The sequence below is a fragment of the Onychomys torridus genome, chromosome 20 (genome assembly GCF_903995425.1).
Source record: "Onychomys torridus chromosome 20, mOncTor1.1, whole genome shotgun sequence".
Lineage (NCBI taxonomy): Eukaryota > Metazoa > Chordata > Mammalia > Rodentia > Cricetidae > Onychomys > Onychomys torridus.
The window spans coordinates 2,892,918-2,912,292 of NC_050462.1; the positions used below are offsets into that span (position 1 = coordinate 2,892,918).

General features: G+C 47.3%; 2 protein-coding genes across 6 annotated transcripts in view; one reads left to right on the plus strand and one right to left on the minus strand.

Annotated features, from left to right (window-relative positions):
* Positions 1-19,375, minus strand: part of Syn3 (synapsin III) — a 427,823-nt gene that overhangs the window by 222,819 nt on the left and 185,629 nt on the right. The window lies entirely within an intron of this gene.
* The window catches only part of Timp3 (TIMP metallopeptidase inhibitor 3), a 47,561-nt gene continuing 38,224 nt past the window's right edge, over positions 10,039-19,375 (plus strand). Inside the window, exon 1 of the mRNA XM_036169420.1 lies at positions 10,039-10,539. Coding sequence (XP_036025313.1) covers positions 10,419-10,539 — 121 coding nt within the window. The 5' untranslated portion in view covers positions 10,039-10,418. The remainder of the gene's footprint in view (positions 10,540-19,375) is intronic.

The window sequence follows — 19,375 nt, forward strand, 5'->3', positions numbered from 1 at the left end:
ATTTTCCACCATTCCTTCAGGCTCTCCCCTCCTCCTCCCTGCCACCAGCCTCTAATCACAGGCTAATAGGCCTCAAAAAGCACTTCAGGTGTGTACAATTTCTTCTAGCGTGTGCTGATATGACATCAAATTCTTTCCTTTGTAAATACTAGAAGCAAAGCAGTTCCAGGCACCTTCAAGTAGTTTGGAATGTAACTGGCCAAAGTTACTTCTCTAGACAGGCTGAAGACTTCATTGGGCTCTGTATCACACATGGAAAGAGTGTGGCTATAACGCAGAGACCAGTGGGCAATGTGGGTCTTTTTGGGCACTAAGTCAGGGGCTTTCAGCTCCTGAAGCATGAAAATGACTTCACTGCATGATTCTTATAAAAGGACCGAACCCAGTCACAGTATTCCAGTGATTCTCTAGTTTGGAAAAGAAAAACTTTAGAGTGCTATGTGGCTGAAGGATCCTCGGATTCCTTTTGATTCTTCAGTAGCCTCTGATCAGTTGGTTACCTGAATCTAACCCCAGCTTGCTGAGCATATGCTGTGTCTCAGGCATTGGGATAAGTGCTCAGAACTGAAACTCAATTAGCCCAAGCCAATTCTCACACTCAGTAAAGTGGCAGAGGACCCAGCATTATGGGTTGAATGTGAAGTGTTCTCCACAGGCTCGTCTATTTGAACATTTGGTCCCCAATAGGTAGCACTGTTTCAGGAAGGCATGGAACCTTGGAGACATGGTCCAGCAGAAGTGGATCACTGAAGGTGGGCCCTGCAAGTGATATCTGATCCTGGTTTTGCTCTGAGGTCTGCTTCCCAAGCCTCCGAAATATAACAAAGCCATACCACAAACTCCTACCACTGTAGAGATAGCCTCTCAGATACCATACCTTCCCTGCAGTGATGGACCCATGTTCCCTGAAATCTGGGGCCCAAACAAATCTTTCCTCACTTAAATTGCTTCTGTAGAGTACATGGTAAGGAAAAAGTAATTACTATACCCAGAGAGTGACAATCCAAGCAGTGTGATAAATTCCAAATTGGGTCATCCTGAATGAGCATCCAGCTCAGGAGGGAGACAGTGCTTGATGACAACCCTGACTGAATGTTGACAGTGGCTGTTCAAGAATGCTAAGCTGGTACCAAGCATTTTACCCCATCTTTTTGATGTCTCAGTTCATTTATCCACAACATCTCTAAGGTAGGGACTAATGCTGTCCCAATATTACAGACAAGGACACTGAGGCATGAGGAGGTAAAGGCACTTACCCAGGGTTTTACCATTAGAAACTAGCAACAACGAACCTGTGAATATTTAACAAGTGGTTCTCCCACACAAGAAGCCCTGATTTGTAGTGCTGATCAATTTCCGTGGTGTAAAATCTCCCACCACAGTCAGTTACACATCACACTGTGTAGTCACTGACTGCAGAATTGAGAAAATGCACAGAGCACAGCATTAGGTTATGTCACTATCTTGCAGAGAAAAATCAATGGAAGAAACTTCTAACGTATTGAGCTGGAGGCAGTAAAATGCATACACACGTGTCTTCTGACGATGACTCCGGATTTTATTCCTTTTTAAGATGGTGAGGAAATGATACTTGCTCAATAGAGACCATACTCCAGATTTTGCATTTCCCTAATTTCCTGAGCTACTGAAGCTTAGTAAACTTCTCTCTTTATATGCTGGGCAGTAGCAGTCAGCATAAACCCTAACAGGCCCCCATCATGACAGTGAGCCAGTCTCTATGGCTCAGCTTCAACATTTGGTGGGTCAGGGTTGTGCAGTTAGGATTATGATATTTTTAACCAATGGTGAGTTTATTTGGATATATCCTCATTGTAAGTCAAGGAGTATCTGTGATTAGGAAATGATGAAGTTTAATGTTAATTGCCCTTGCTTTGAATAAAACGTATTTAATTTTTGGTTTTTAATAATTATAATTTTAATCATGACTATGTTTTACAACTGACTTAGAGAACTCTAGAAAATGTAGCAATGGATTCTACCAAGCCAATGCCAGTCAGCTCAGTCACACCCCAGGGACTCCAGGGTCCCATTCTTCAGCACCCCAGCAAGCAAAAGAAGTACAGATAAAAGGTGAAGAAACAGTCAGAGCAATGGAAGACTCTGAAAAGGACCTAGAAGATGGAGATGGAGGAAAGAAGAAAAACAGTAGCAAAATGTTCATTGAGCCTCAGTTTCCCTGATTATAAAGTTGGCATATAGGGATGTGTTTGCTGTGTAAGCATGGGTGCCTGGCATCAGAGCACTAGCAGCAGGAAAGCCGGGCATGGCATGTGCCCGTAATCTCAGTGCTGGGGATGCAGAGACAAGCAGATCTATGCAGCCCACTAGCTGGTCAGCCCACCTGAATCAGTGAGCTCCAGGGTCAAGGAGAGGGACCACCTCAAAGAATAAGCTAGGAGTGATAGAGGGGGTTAGGGATTTAGCTCAGTGGTAGAGCACTTGCCTAGCAAGCACAAGGCCCTGGGTTCGATCCTCAGCTCAAAAAAAAAAAAAAAAAAAAAAAAGAAAGAAAAAGAAAAAAAGAAAAAGAAAGAGTGATATAGGAAGACAATTCTTGTCAACCTTGGGCTTCCACACCATGTACAACACACACACACACACACACACACACACACACAAAAAAAAAATATCTATTATTTAGGGTTGGGAAAGCTGAAGAAGACATCAAAGTATAAGGTCTTTGTAGAAGTTTATAAATAATGTTACCTCATGACTATAACACACTTTGTGAATGGCTTCTTGGGCAAATTCATTGTTACCAAGGATGTCTTATAGAGATGCTGCTTTTAAACATAAGGCCCCAGAGTCAAGTTCAAAGAAATTTACATGACAGGCAAGAATAGGCTGTTCTTCTAGAAGCTTCAGTTTTAGATGTTTTGTTTCCATCAAAAGTACCTGAAAACAATTCAGAAGCCAATGAATTTCAATTTTTCCAGAGCCAGACACATCTATGGAAGGATGAAGGCATGATAGATCTTAACCTTAAGCAAAGGTTAAGACCAAAGAGACCACAGCTAGTGCTGTGAGGCCAGCCATCATCACCATCCAGTGCGATGGGCTTTTGGCAGTGGACACTGCTTCCATCAGAAGGAAAATTAAAGGGCTGGTGAGCTGACTTGGGGAGTAAATGCACTTGACAAGCCTGACAACCTGAGTTTGATACCCAGGATCCATATGTTGGAAAGAGAGGACCAACACATTGTCCTCTGACTGCTACATGTGTGCTATGTTGCACACAGGCATAAACATACAATAAATTTAAAAATCTATAATTAAAAAGAAAGAAAATTTCAAAGTGTTTTGTATCAATCCTTATTATAATTCCATACCTGCCAACCCAACATGTTCACCTGGTGAGAAGGTATAGGGCTCTCTTCAAGTATCAGAATAATAAGGGGTCCCATTAACACGGGTTCTCAGCCTACCTCTCAATCGTCAGTCTCATAGGAGAAAGGACAGTGGCCTGGGGCTGGCTGTCCTGCTGCCTCTTATGAATTGGTTGTACCCATGACACTGCTACACTGCTCACCTCTGGGAACCTCTCTGAGAATCCAAGTTCAAGGAGCTGGATCCTAGAACCTCCCATGGTGGATTTGTAATGGGGATACTGATTACCACCCCCTCAACACACATTTCTCCTCAAGTCATTTGTTAGCTTCTTCTTTCAGTATTTACTAAGTGCCTACTGTGTGCAGGTGCTGCATTGGGCATTTGAGAGAAGCATCCAGGTTTGCTTGGGTCTAGAGGAGAATCAGACATTTCAACCACTAGGGAGATGGGCCCAGATGGACTGCTGAAAGACCCATTGGAAGTGGGACAGAGAGAAGAAACAGGAGCATCAGCAGACATTCAGAAGCTGGTGGCTGTAGCTGGCTGATTCCCGGCAGATAAGGCAGAGGAGGGAGGGTATGGGGCATAAAATGGTGCAAGTTGGCACTGAGGTAACAGAATTTTTAGGACGAGGCTAAGGACAGGTCTGCTGCTGTGTAGCTGTGGGGTGGCAGTCACATGATGTTCTACATGAATGGTGTCACCTCTAGCTGCAGCCTGGTGCCACAAGAAGAGGCAGGTCAGAGAGGACCCTGTGTGTCTTTGGAGTTTAAGTCTTCATTCAGAAAACCATGGCATATGAACTGATCACTTGAAGCCTAGTATGGCTTTAGGTTTATAGTTGAGAAGATGGTGGGTAGCTGCAAGGCAAGAGAGAAATCTGACAGAAAAGGCCTCTGGACAGCAGGGCCAATGAAAGGACTGTTGACAGTGTCTGGAAAGAATCTCCAGGGTACGGTCAAGGGTGGGAACAGGGAGAGTGGGAACAGGGATGATGTCCAGTTCAAGACTCTCTAGGACATAGTGAATGGTGATGTCATTAGAGGGGTGAGTAATGCTGGAAGGGGCAGAAGGAAGGAGACAGTGACTTCAGGACAACTGGGGTCTGATTAGGTCATGGGATTTGCAAGTGGAATTGTCACAGGGGGATGGACAGGGCGGTCAGGAGACCAGGGGGACATTGTTGCCTTGTCTATCTCATTCTGGTGTATACAGCACATTGCCGTCAAGCCAGGAGAGAAGGTGGGATTAAGCAAGTGACAGGGGAGGCTGAAAGGGAAGGCAAGGATCTAAGCACAGAGAACAGAAGAGCTGGGAGTTTGCTGCTGAGGCAGAAGGTACCTGAAGAGAGGCAGAAAGTGACAGGCCAGAGGCAGAAGAACTTCCACAGTCAGGTATCAAGAAGGATGTGACTCATGGTGTCACACACTCTTTGGAATCTTCACCATAGGACAAGCCAGTTTTGTTGTGTCAGGCTCCACCAAGGTGAGCTCACAGTACCTTTACAGAAGCACGATCTCCAGTCCAGTGTGGTAGGAGCCTGACCACACGTCCATCTCACTCTTTCCCTGAGCCCCAGCAGTGATAGCCGACTGACACAACCCTGTGTGGGACTGAGCCCCATACCTTCAGAGAAGCCACAGAGGAGCTAACTCCTCATTGTTGAAGGCAGAGTGCAGGAACCCCAAAGGCATGAGGAACACATTAAACCAGGCTTTTGTGGAGGCTCTCCACCACCTCACATTATCCTTTACAGAAATAATTGACTGCCTGAACATACAGTCATTAAAAGAAAACCAAGAATTGGAATATTTAACTCTACTTCCCATTTCCCACCCCCCAGAAAACAGGACACAAAATGTCTCTACCACACACATGTGTTTTCTAGCTTAAAATTCCAGGGAATAGCTGTCTATGGAAAGAAATTTGAAAACCTCAGCACTCGTGTGAACACAGCCAGGGGTCTTCACTTCCCTGGCGGGGGTAGGGGTGAGTGAGCTGGGGTGAGGAACGCCCTATAATTTTACTGCCATGAAATTGGTTCCAGATGGAAGCTGAGAAAGGTGTTTACTCCCTGCTGGTACCCAGCATGGCGTAAACCTGAAGCACCCACCTTCTTAGGCTCCTAATTGCCCGGTGTTGGGCAGCAGCTCTGCTGAGGGTCTGGCTAGGGCTCCTGCTGATGAGTGGACCAGGCTGTCTGTTGCTTGGAAAAGGCTATTTTGAATATAATGACTTTCACATGGATTGTGGGTTTGGGGAAAGGCATTGTGGTTAGGGTCTGGGGGAAGCGGGAAGCTGAGGAGCTTCCCTATGTGGCAGTGGTCCTAACCTAGGCTTGTCAGCACCTTCTCCGGGTTGAACTTCCAGAGCGCCACTTGGTAGAGGGGAACTGTGGCAACCTCTGCTGTGTTCCCAGACCTTCCCAGGGCCCCCAAATCAGTGATTCACAAGTGTGTCGCTTCCCAAGTAAGACCCAGCCCAGGGGTGGAACAGCTGGGGCAGCTGTGGATCCAGATGAGATGCTGACTGAGAGCTTTGTGGCAATAAGACAGGAAGAGTTCGCTTCACCCACTCAAGGCACCGGCACCCCACTGCCCGGTGTGGATCTGTCCCTCTCCAGGCTTCTCAAAGAGACTCGCAGGCTGAAGGCTCCCAGTACCGGTGTTTTCTGGCTTACAGCGCCCCCTAGCATTAGCCAGAGGGATAGGCTCGATGAGCCGCGCTGAGGAGCTGTCATCTTCCAAGTACAAGATTGGGCCGCAGAACTAGTATGGACCTTTGGATCCACGCGGCCACAACTGAAATGAACCCTGTTGCCAGTGCTCTATCCTTAAGGGTCTTACACTCCAGGAAGGGAAACAGGCAGATGAGCAACCATATTAGAGCCAGCTACATATGAAAGAGAACACAACGAAGTGTTGTGGGGAATCCTGGAGAAGGGAACGAAGAAGCTATATAAGGAGGTAACATCTAAGCTGAGACGGGGAGGGCTTGGGAGTCCAGTAAATTTTGTTCGCAACCCTTTAATGCTTCCAATCCAAAAGACAAACAGAAAGACAAATTGGTAACTGTAAGAAGCTCCACCAGAAACAAGCCCCCAAGTTTCTCCTGCTCCGTTATCAAGTCTCCACTGGGACTCTTTGTTTTAAGCCCTCTGTCTGTCTTGGAAGACAGACAGGATGGGAGAGCAAGAAAAGACTGAGAAGGCGGTGGAGGGCCTCAGTCTCGAGCACGTGTGTTTGATGTCAAACCTGCTCACATGGTGAGATCTATCTTCCTTCACAGCCATTCACCTTGTCTTTGAGAATTTCCCAGGGAATAGTAGACTTTTTTTTCTTTTAATTACTAAGGGGGCATCTTGCTGGGAATCATAAAGTTTAATTTTTCATCTAATAAACATGGAGATTGGTATCTGAACAAGGGAAGTGACTTGTCCACTGGACTGGGAGCATGATTATTCAGTAGGCAAAAGGTTTCCAAAGGTACCATGTAATAAATTAGAAAGGGAAATTTAAACACAGGCGGTAACTCTCTTAATTACATAATACTGCGTAATGCTGGCCAGCTCAGAAGGGTCTATTAGTGTAGTCAAGAACTCCTCAGCAGTGTAGGTAGCTCTCTGTGAGCCAACTTTGGGACGTGGAAATACATCTATCACATGCCCTAACCTGGAAGACTTAGCCCTGTGGATGTGATGCAGACAGAAGCTAAGGAATCTGTGTCCACAACATGAACTTGGCTCTGCCTCTAGCTGACTGTGGGATGCTGGGTAAGTTCTTCCATCCAAACCTTATTTTTCTGGTGTAGAACAGGAAGATGAACAGTCTCTGAGCAACTTTGTATCTTCTTTAGCTGTCTAAGCAAATACCTTCTACAGGATCTACCCTCTGAAATTTGATGCCCAGGAAGTGGACATGCCTTCACCTTCCCTAGAAAAGTTCCAAGGGAGGGACCAAGTGAGCCTGGTAGATCTGAGGGCAAGCCAGGTGTTGGTTCAAGCTTCTTCAGCTTGCCCCAGATTTGTAAATCTGCTATTGTTCTCAGATATCAGAAGAAAGCTGGGGAGCTATTATCTCCACGTTTACCCAAGCTCCAAGCCCACTCAATCTTGTTCACTAAAAAGATAAGAAAAAGCAATCCTCACATATTATTAGTCTGGTGGACAACCTAATGTCCAGATTGATGGCTGCAAGGTCTGCCTGCTGCAAGACCCACATGAGGACTCCAGGGCACCCACTGTCTGGTTCCCAGAGTCACGACTAAGCTGACCTTGCAGAGGTGGACAGAGAAGAACATATCAGTCCAGGCAGAAGAGAAGACTCCCGACCAGAATGCTCTTTGCGTTCTCTGAAGCCCCCAGATTCGAGGCGAGCCAGAGTAGAAGAACCAAGAGGGAATAAACCCAAATTAGCACCTTTCAGGAAGGAAAATAATCGAGGACACCCACACTATGAGAAGGAAGTAGCTTCAGGAACAAGACACACTTCAGATGGCCTCTCTGAGGAATCCACTCTGGGACATGTAGCAGAAAGTAGCTGCTTGGCACTTGCCTTACATTCCGGAAAAGGCTCTCCCTTGGAGAAAAACAAATGGCACTTTGGACAAAACAGTCTTGTAATAGGAAAGCAGAGAGAGAAGGCCTCTAGGCTGTAAGCTGTGTATCCCAAGTGGATTTGTCTACAAGCTCTTCTAAAGCCTTCCACATGACTGGCACAGTGCAAGGTTCAACGAACCTCTCAAATCCTACCAAGTATGTCCTCATTCAACCTAGTTCCTTAGAGTGGCCCCACAGTGTCCAAGGCTCAGGCCTCAAGTAGTTAAGTGGCTATATCCACACTCAAGTCTCTCGGGACCTTCTGAGGGTGAAAACAGCAGTGTGGCCAAATAGCTCAGGCCTCCTAGTGTCAGGAAGGGAAATAATATAGCGATATTTCAGGAGATGGGGCTAGAAGAGCATGAGAATAAAATTAAGGAGGGGAGGGGCTTCAGAGCTGAGTAGGGATAAGACAGAAAGCTATGGAAGCTGGGTTCTCTTCTCTATAGTTAGAGAGCTTGGAGGAAGTTTACAAAATGTTCTTAGAAGCGTTTGGGAGGCTGATGCAGGAGGCTTGAGAGTTCAAAGCCAGCCTGGGTTACATAATAAGACCCTGTCTCAAAATAACAGCAGAGCCAACACCAATAAAAGACACAAAACAACCTAACAAGGGAAATACAATTATCACAATACTCCCTGTTTCTGCCACTAAAAAGAGTTTCTTCTCAGGGATAAGCCAAGGGGTTCCCTTACATTTTCCTCTTTTTTTTTTTTTCTCCAAGTTTTCAGCATTTCTGTTGCTAAAACACACATCTCTTTCAACACTGGATAGGGCATTAGGCAGGAGGGATTGCTGGAAGACCACCATTGCCAGTTAGATGAGGCTGCTAAGTGCAGGGGCATCTATCTGTCTCTTTCGATAAGAACAGTCTGTGAAAGAGCGTGACAGGAGCGCCCCTCAGCTGGAAGGTGCACGTGACACCTGTACTTGCTTTTCCTAACCAGAGGAACAGAGTATGGAATCCTGCTTTCCAAACCATGTGGCATAGGCCAGGAATGGTGCTCTATGTCCTTCACTAGCAGTGGGGTGCCCAAGGCAGGAGGATTGGGGTTTAAGGTCAGCCTGGGCTACACAGTGAGACTGTGTCTCAAAAAGACAGAACAGTAGTGTGTGAACCACACACTACAAGTCGCAATCAAGAGGCTACTTAAAATGAGTGCTAATAACGTTACCAACATCTTCTGTTAGTTAGGCATCCAGGACTTTTCTCCAGGATCCTGGCTAGTTTTCTCCAGGATCTGGTTTTACCCACGTTTGGATTGCTTTACCTCAAAGTTCCCTGCTGAAGGAAAGACTGCTGTCTGCCAACAGTGAGGTCGGCCATCATACTCCCTGTGTATTCTATATTCTGCCTTAAAGAAGACCCAGGCCTTTCGACTCATGATGTCACCTCTGAGAACCCTTCTTTTAGTGTCCCGTAGACAGCAAGGCCCTCTTAGTCATTTTTACCTAGGTCTACATCTATTCTAGTTTCCTCATAGCACTAGTATAATCGCCCTGGTTGCAAGGGCTTTGCTTGGTGTCCAGAACAGTGTTTGGTGAATGATTCCACAGCTCCATTTACTCCCATTGACAGCTACCATAGCCAATCCCCAAAGGCAGAGGGTGTGTGTGTGTGTGTGTGTGTGTGTGTGTGTGTTAGGGGCTGAGATAATGTTATCTACCCAGGTGTTTCCTCTTACTCCCTGCTCTCTCTAAGGAAGGTAGGAAGGTGAAATTTTCTTCAAGGCTTCCTTCTAGACTTTTCCAGGAGGCAGGATCAAGGATTCTAAGGTTCGGGCCACCTGGGTCCCTTGGAAGGGATCGTGCTGCCTGGCTGGGTGGCAGCACAATCCCTGGGAGTGAAGACTTGTTTGGGTGGAAGGCACTCGGAGTGCCGGTGGGCGTGGGGCAATGGGGCCGTGGGGCGCCGCTGCAGCGCACACTGGCCCAGGACGCGCCCAGCCCACCCACTCGAGTGCCCACAACAGCATTATTCCCTATAAGGATCTGAACAGTCCGGGCCGGCCCCGCCCTGTCGCCCCGCGCCCCCGGCCCCGCCCCCTTTTGGAGGGCCGATGAGGTAATGCGGCGCTGCCATTGGTCGGAGGGGGCAGCCCCTGAACTCCCGAGGGGCTGGGTTCCCCTTGAGCCCCTATATCACTCTGCAGCCCTGGACTCTGCGCATAGTGGGCAGCGGGCAGCAGCCAGCGCCAGAAAGCTTCTCCCGCGTCTCCGCTCTGGTTCCCGATCCTTCTCCCGGAGGCCACTCGCTGGCTCTGCGGACGCGTGCTCCAGCTACCCAAGGCCACTTCGCCACGTCCCAACACGTCCCGCCGGGCTACTTGGAGGGTAGTTTCCCGGAGCTCAAAGTTGCCCAGCGTGCACGGTCAGACCTGGCGAGTGAGCTCGGACTGCAGTATCCGCGCCAGCACTCGGCAACTTTGAAGAGAAGAGCAGCAATTCCCGCAGCGGACCGCAGCAGCTACTATGACTCCCTGGCTTGGGCTTGTCGTGCTGCTGGGCTGCTGGAGCCTTGGGCACTGGGGCGCAGAGGCGTGCACATGTTCGCCTAGCCATCCCCAGGATGCTTTCTGCAACTCTGACATCGGTAAGCACTCTGGGAGGCACCAAGCGAGCTGCACGCTGTAGCAAGGAGACTCAGTTTCCCTGGGCGGGGACACCGTGTGGGGAGTAGCCTTGCAGAGGGAACTCAAATAGTGTCCTAATGGTCTCTGGCAGGCAGGAGTGAGAGTCTTGACGTCTAGAAAATTTCCCCATTGACTCTTGAAGGGAAAAGAGCTGGAAGAGGAGGGTGGAAGAAGGTTCTGAAAAGTTGGACCGCCAACTGAAGTGCTGGGACCTCGAGTACTCTTTAAAAGAAGTTGCCAGCTTGTGCGGGCGGAGTTGCTAGAGAAAACTCCTAGCTTTCAGAGATTGCTTATCTCCCGCGCCCTTGAACCTCATTCTTTTCTTTGAGATCCAACCCAGCCTAGCTGCAGGCTCTCCCAGCGAGTGCTAATGGAGCTTCTTGCCTGCCAAGTTTGGGTGGCTGGAAAGGGGGGGGGGGGGGGGGTGAAAAAAAAAAAAAAAACACAGGAGAAAACTGTAGGGTTGACTCTCCCCTCCCTGGGAGACCTGCATCTGAGTGTTGATAGCTGGCTTGAGGTGACTATAGGGGATCACTTACCACATAGCTGTGAAAATTCACAGGAAGGTTATTGTTATTATTATTATTTTTTCTTTCTTGGATATATGTGTGGAGGGAGAGTGAGCAATGGGGAAAGCAGATTTATCATCCAAAGAACAAAGATGCCAAGGGTCTCATCACTTGTGATGATGGCCTCCAAGAGACTGTTTTCTGATCAGAGAGACTTAATAAGAAGCAGAGCCCACTGTCTAGAGGGCCAGAAGAGTGTTAGGGACACTTGTGTTTGGTGGGGCCCCAGGTGGAGTGGAAGCTGGAAAATCTCTCTTTTCTCCAGCTCCTACAGCACCCGGTCCAATGCCCCTGCTGTGTGTTTGCAGGGCAGGGGTGGGACACGAAACTGCCCTTGGTCTGTGTTGATTCAGAGGTGAAGAATGGAGCATGTGTGTTTTAAGTATGGTCATAAAGGAGAAGGAAATTTTCCACTGGGTCTTAGGTGAGGGATTCCACTCTGCAAGTGTGTTGTGGTGAGGAGGGGGAGGGGTGGCGACCTGGTAGGGGAGGCAACTGAGGTTGGAGAGTCACTGCTGGTGGTTCAGGCCAGCCTAAGGGGAAATCTGGGAGGTGGCTCTGGTGGCCAGGTCAGTGGACTTGGCAGCCCAGGGTGTTTGTGTGACCTGCAGTCACCCTATTGGAGGTTTCCTGGGATCTGCAGGCACACACCCTTCCCTGTCCTTGGGTTGCTGGGAAGCATCCTTTTGGATTGCTGGGAGCCTGGGAAGTTTTCTCCGGTCTCCTGAGTGCCCCCACCCAGATTCCTCTCGCCAGCCTGTGACATTCCCAGCTAGTTAGTTCTGGTTTTGCTCAGCCTAGAGCATGCTCCTGGCCTGTGAGCTAGCAGGTGGAATCCGGGTCTTCTTTTCTGCTTCCCAATGGGCTGGGTGTGCTTAGTTTGGCTTTGTAGTATGTCTAGGGGAGAGAGGGATCTCATCTCTATCCCAGGAGCCTGTTGCCCAGAGGTTTCTACCCTGAAGTTCATGGGAAAGTGGCAACGTGAGCCAGTGGATCTTGTTCCCAGTGGGCTTTCCTGGAATCAGCCCATTGCTTCCATAAGGGCCCTACTGTAGTTGGGCCGATGAAGTTTCTTGTAATTTCTCTGGATTTATTCAAGAAACAGCTTCTTCCTCTTAATACACTTCCCAGCGAAAAGTTAAGTTACCAAGAAATATGCCAAACCCAGAACAGTGTAGTAGCAAGAAGAAAAAAGAGAGAGAGGGAAAGAAAGAAAAACCTTTGCTCTGGCAGGGATCCAGACTCACTCAGTCTTTAGTTTGGTGCACTGCACAAGGGATGAGATAATGCTTTTAAAAATGGGAGGTGTGGGTGTGGGCCTGCCGGCTTGTTGACCCGCTGCCTGACAGCAGACACCGCTGCCTCCAGTAGATGGCTCCCAACTGTCCTCCGACACTGGAGCCCCCTAAGTATGCTCAAGCTAGCCTGCCACCTTTCTCTTCTAGAACCTTCCTGCATGGATTTTCATCCTGGCCAGATGCTGTGTTGCCAGGGAAGGGCATAGCATGCCTAGCTTAGCCCTTAGTAAGCCCTCATCACCACCTCTCTCCTGTCTCTTTATCCACGGGTGTCTCTTTATCCACGGGTGTCTCTTTCCCCTTTCTTCTCCAAAGCCCAGGGGACTAGCACAACCTCCTGGGTGAGGAGGAGTGAAAAAGTGTTTCTATGGCAACTGCAGGTCCTGCACCCTATCCAAGTGTTTAGAAGAATAAACTACATGGACGCTTATCAGATACATTGTGGGGCAAAGAAAGGGACTTGGCAGCAGTCACCTCACATGGGGCCCTCTCCCTACCAGCCATTGCCCCTGAAACTCCTTCAAAACCTTGAACTCTGAAGGGACAGGGGCTGGTGCTGGGAATGAAAGAGGCAGCCCTGGCTAGGGAGATCTTGCTCTGGCAGATTCAGGAAAGGGTGGATAATGCTCAGAGCATTCTGAAAATTGGAGTGGGGAGGTGTGTGTGTGTGTGTGTGTGTGTGTGTGTGTGTGTGTGATTTCTGAAGAGATGGGAGTAGTAGAGAGAATTCTGCCTCAGAAGGCCAAACCCTTCTCTCTGACTCCATTCACAAGGAATAATTAGGCAGTGGTATTGGTGGAGATAGAAGGATGTCAGGCTGCCCCTGGGCTGGGCAGGAACAGCTGCCAGCCTTGAAGAATAGCCCTGATATCACGGAGTTGTTTTGACCGGGGTTCCTTCAGCGTCAGATCTGAAGTGGTGTTAGCGAAGAAGCCATTTTTTAGAGAAACCTGGTCCATGCCCCCTTACTCCCACATACAAGTAGACGAAAAGAAATAAAATGAGACTTGGGAGAAGGGCCAACTAGCTAGTGGTGTGTGTGTGTGTGTGTGTGTGTGTGTGTGTGTGTGTGTGTTGTGTGTGTGTGTGTATACCTGTGAGTGTGCATACTACATGTACCAAGGCTAATAGTATCTTGGGAAGCCTGGGCAGAGGAGGACTGTTGTTGAGCAGAGGAGGGGAAGGAAGCTTTCAGACCTGTACTGGGATGCAAGCATTTCAAAGATGTCACCTTAACTCCTCAGCAACCGTAAGTGTAGGTATTGCATCCATTGCTCAGATGGAAAATACTGAGGCTGAATGAGGTTATGTTCATGCATGGCCACCCAGCAGTGCTAAGGCATGCATTCAGTCACAGTTATGACACTTTACAACTCTTCTTGACCCCTTGACATCCTAAGGCAAGCATCTGCTCCTAAAATTGACAGGGAAGGGACAGATGGTGTTTTCATCCAGATTTGGAATGTTCTTCTCAAAACTTTGAAGGCAGCTAAAATGGCCAGAGGTTTTCATTAAGTATCTTGTTTGCCAAGGAAGAACTGATTATAGTTTATAACAGAACACCAAAGAAAAGAAATTCCCTATATTCTTTGGTTGTTAGAACCAGAAAAGACTCTCAAAATCATTTGGCCAAGTTGAAAAAGTGACTGATTGTATGCCACTGAGGCCAGCGAACAGTTTGGCTGATATTAGTCAGTTAGGGACTCCCAGGGGAGGTGCGTGAGTGAGGACTGAGCCAGGGAAGAAGTCTGCAGACTGGGTTCCTGGCGGATGCAGCAGGTGCCCTCTGATTGGTCTGTCCCTTCCCCAGTCCCCTGACAGACAAGACTAGAACATGGCTGGGTGGGAAGTGGCTGTGGTTCTGCTGGGACAGCAGGAACCATTGAGCTCAGCTGCTGAATGGCACATTCCGACAGGTTCATTAATGAAAAACAGAACAACACAATTCTAGCCACTTTTGTCTTTTAGCACTTTAGCCTATGGGCACGAAGGCCCCTTCCTCCCCCTCTGTCACATTCAACTCCTGGGTGATCTCTAGAGGCGGTGTGAGGTGGTGGAAGGGCAGATGGGCTCAACCCTCCCTCAGGGTCTTGTTGCCTTTGTGTTTAGGGATTTAGTGGACCCCTTTAGCCTTTGAGCTCCTCATTATGAAAAGATACAAGTAACTTGTACCTTTGCAGACCTTTTTATTCATGCTTTAAAGTTACAATGATGGGTGTATTTTATGTTCATCTCTCTTTGTATGCATGTCATTTATCCACTCATTTCTATCCACCCGCATACCTCTTACCTATCTGTCTGTTTTCTTTCTTCCTATCTATCTATCTATCTATCTATCTATCTATCTATCTATCATCTATCTGTCTATCATTTATCAATCAATCATCTTAGCTATCATGTCTTCATCCATTCACCTATATAAAAATCAGAGAAAGATTTTTTTGATCACTTCCTCAATCAATGCTACGCCCTTCTATTATCCATATACATCCTGACATCACCTATAGAAAATTTACAGCAGTTTTCCTCCATTAAAAACTTGAAGAGTTAGAAGACTAAATACTGGCATACCCTTAGAGTTGTTTTCATTCAATCATGTGCACCAGAGAGTTTTACCAACTAATATATGTATAGGTTACTTTATTCTCTCTCTAGTATCCCATAGGATTACTTTTTTTTAAACCCCAATGCTGAGTTTTAAAATAGAGTGGTTACTGTGTGCTGGGCTAATTAATATGCATTATTCATTCAAGTCTCTCAGCAGTCCTAAGAAACAGATGTACTGTTGTCATCTGGAGAAACTGAAACGCGGAAATATTAGGTAATGTGTTCAGAGCTATATCTGGTAAGTAACAGAACCTGGTATTTAAACCCATGCAGCCCACCTCTAAGGTATATCCCACTATACTCTATAATATGTATGCTACTATAAGTGATGATATTACTATAACAATACAATATCCCTATAGAGCGTCCTTCATTTATTTAGACATCCCTTCTTTATGGATATCTATGTTTCTAACAACTTTTCATCCTTAGAAGGCTGGTGGAACAAGTAGTCACTATATTGTCTTCTGCTCTGTGCATGGCTCTTTCTCTACAGCAAACACACATTTGGAAGTTTGGGTGGAAGTAAGGGCACTGTGTGTTTTCATCTTTGCTGCAGTCCACCCTCCAGAGCTGCTTGTTGACTTTGTGCTCTCTAGATGTGCAGATGGAGGGGTGGGGGATGAGCACGAAGGCACTATCACAGTGCTGCGCACTGGGATACATTCAGGCTTCTCTCAATGGAAAACAATTTTGGAGATTTTCTTGGTAGTATGAGGACTTCTGCTATTGGGCAGCCTTTTTATCTCCTTGAAAGGGAACAAAATTAAGGCCACTTAGGCCAAGTTTATGGGATCATTTTTATGTCAAGAGTAGGCCTTAAGTGGTAGGACAGCCACAGCCCTTGGCTTGCTCTTCTGGACTACTTCAGTTAGAGATGGGTATAGGGCTTTGCTTTTATAATAAGAGGTGTGTTTTTCATTATCCAAACTTGGTTGCTCTTTGGTTTTTGCATAAACTCTGGTTCAAAAGTGTATGTGTGAAACCCAGGCCTAGGGTTTTGTCTTCCTGATTGGGCCCCGGGAGGCAGCCCGAAGACTGATCCCTTTGTCCCCGCCTCCCCACCCCCAACTACACTCATTATTGTATCTGGATAGTACCTGGATGGGAGTGCAGAGTGGCTGGAAGAGAAAGACCCTGGGGTCTTGACATCTTGAGACCTTTTTAGAAAGAATTCCACTGTCCTGATTGAAATTCTTCCATGGGTCAATGGGATAAAGTACAATAAAATGGCTTTTATAAGGACCAGTGATGGGCCCCACCCACCTCTTCACTGGTCCTTCCTGCTCTCCAAGATCCTGTTTTCTGCCTGCCTCTTGACCCATGCTGTGCATTTCTGTCATACATCCTCATAAACTTGTCATTTCCTGGGTCTCACTCAGTCCCATTTTCCCACCATGGTATGGGTGCAGATGAACCATCCCACCTCACCTAGAGTTCAAACCAGCTGCAGCATGACACCATTTCTACTAAAAGCCAACTCCTCTGAAATTGGAGGGCATCATTCCAAAGCTAGAACCACATTCCTGCTGTGCATTACCCAGAAAGGGAGAGACCTGCTTTGCTCTCTGTGTGATAAGTCTAGCCCCAACATCCGGTGGACAGAACACTACAGTATCCTCCTAATCAGCCCTTTCATTGGGGTTGCAATTGCTTTTCTACAGCACTGGGCTGAGCTCCTTCCCTGCATATCAGTTATTTGTAAAGTGGGAGCTTTCCTCCCCAGCTACCCACTCAGTAGCTTCAGGCTGAAGAGTAACACTACCTACCTACAATCACACCATCACAGTCCAGCCTGAACCTACATCCTCAGAGACTGTATTCAGAATCATCCTTTCCTGTAGAGGACCTCTTCTATAGACTGAGGACCACAGATCTTTATAAGTGGGGAGGTTCTCCCTCTTTTGCAACTTTGGCACATTTGTCTCTGACTCACACTGTTGGGATGCTCAGGGCAGTTCCCTTCACCAGCCTCGTAGGCCCCTGCCTTTCCTGCTGTCCCGAGTTTTATTTTAGTATTAGTTATTTGGGACTCCCAATGGAGCCAAGCCCCACAAAAAGTCCTGATTCCTAACCCAGCACTCGTATCCTCTGCCTCCATTGTCTCCATCCTTCTCAATATCAAAAACTGGTTTAAAATCCACTTTTCCTCCCATGGGTTCTGTTTCTGGAGAGTTACCACAGCTTCATTCCTTTAAATAAACAGGTGGAAACAGAAAATTGCCCCAATGCTAGCAGTTATGAGTTGGACATCTTGGCTGATATGGTATATTGCATATATATGGCTGATAATTAATTGCAGCCCAAAGTCAGGATGCTTGGGTTCTCCTGAGCTTGGGATTTTTGGCAGCCTATGAAGTGTTAAAAAAGCTTAGGACCTCTTAGAAAGTCACTGCCCTTGTCACCTGACATTACTCCTGATGAAGTGTCCCTTGGGGTCTAGCAGCTTGTTTGCGTGCAATGCCGTGAACACAACAGACCAAGCCTCTAAAAGGTCTCACTAAAAAGCGCATGGCAGGAGGCCACAAGATGTCTCCAAACCGTGATGGGACTAAGGGGTCTTTTTGCTCATTTGCTTAATAAATGTGTCTGGAGCTGTAGATGAGGCCTGGAGAAGCCTTCTGTAGGGTTGAGACAGCCTGGCTGCCCAAGAGGAATATTCTACACTATATAGTACTGCCCAATTTGCAGGTCTGATTTAATGTCACATATTTCTTATGACCTAGCTGTGTCATTCACATCTGGGACACTAGCGACTTCCGGTATAACCAGATCTGTCCCACCTGCAGAAGGGATGGAAGAAGAACAAAATGGTTTGGTTTCATGAGCCAAGGTCAAGTTCATCTAGTGGAAAACACCTTAGAGTGATGGATGGGGTGAAGGTGTAGGGCTGCAGGACAGGGGTAGAGAGGGGAAGTTCTGAGCAGAGTAAGCCTCTAGTAGCACAGATCTTTAATATTACAGGGGTGTTAATCTCCTCACTCCACCCTCTGCCCAGCTTTGGTCCCCCCAGCAGTAGAAGCCTTGGCCCTGGCAACCTGGCCACCTACAGAGAAGTCTGTCGAATTTGAATTGGTCCCTGTGAGAATGGACATGGGAAGTAGCTAGAGCAGAAGACTATGCAGGCATGGTTTCATCTTTTGAGAGGACTACCTTCTGACCTAGACCACATCACTGAGGGTAGACCCATGGCCTTTTCATTCTAGAGACATACTGACTCTTGTGAGCTCTGCCTCAGAAAGTTCTTTGGCCCCAGAACCTCATCTGTGAAATTGGGGAGAAATGTGGTTGGTGATTCCATGAAATAACTCATGGCAAATGTTTAGCACAGAATCTACTGTATAGTAAAGACTGTGTGTGGGGTGAGGGGTCCTGTTTGTCTGTTATGTATATATACTAGAGTTCTCGTTGTCTTTTTACTGAGGAAAACAGGACTCTGAGGGGTGATGGGATTTTTTTGTTGTCACATACAGATAGTTGATCTCTCTCCCCTATCCCAGTTCACTGTTCTCTACTTCCCTAATGGCCTCGGACGGGACACAGCTAACAAACTCCCTACACTGGTCCCATGACTGTTGAGTTTCCATTCTTAAAAGGATTCGGAAAGCAGGGCTGTGGGAAAGTCACCCACAGTTCCCATTTGATGGCTATCAGTATTGCGAATTGGTGTGGTAGGGTAGCTTCACAGTAGAGCAGATGTATTGGGAGTAGATCCCATGCCTTCTGAAGGCCAAGTCCAATCCAATGCTCTTCAAGGATCAGGGGCTGTCCTTGCCCATTTAAACTCCGAAGTCCATTTCCTTCTGATGGGGAGAAGGAAGTAGGAGATAATGGGGTAGCCGCAGGGAGGGTCCTGGAAATGTGATACTAAGTTTGGATGACAGGTCAGTACTTCCTGTCTCTGCACTGCTTGGGTCTAGAGAGGCAATGCCTCCTCCTGCATGTCGAGGTAGAAAGAGCACTGGTCTCCACTCAGGAGATCTGAGGTCTACCTCAGGTTTATCACCTGACTGTGAAATTACCTTGGTGATGCGACCCTCCCCAGGCACTGAGCTCTTACTTGGAAAGGTGAAGTGCCGACTGTGTGTCTACTCTTTTGCTCACTGGTGTTACTGCCCACGATGTGTCAGTATTCTGGGTGAGTTTCCCTTTGGAGAGGGCTGTCTAGCAGAGTTCAGTACTGAACACCTAGTACCACCAATGACAGTGTTAGAAGGAAGGGAACATCATTAGAAATATGATCTGTTAAGAACAGAGCAGGATCTCTGTAGGGTAAGGACTCTGCCTGAATACTTCTAATGAGCTCAATGATCTATGAGACC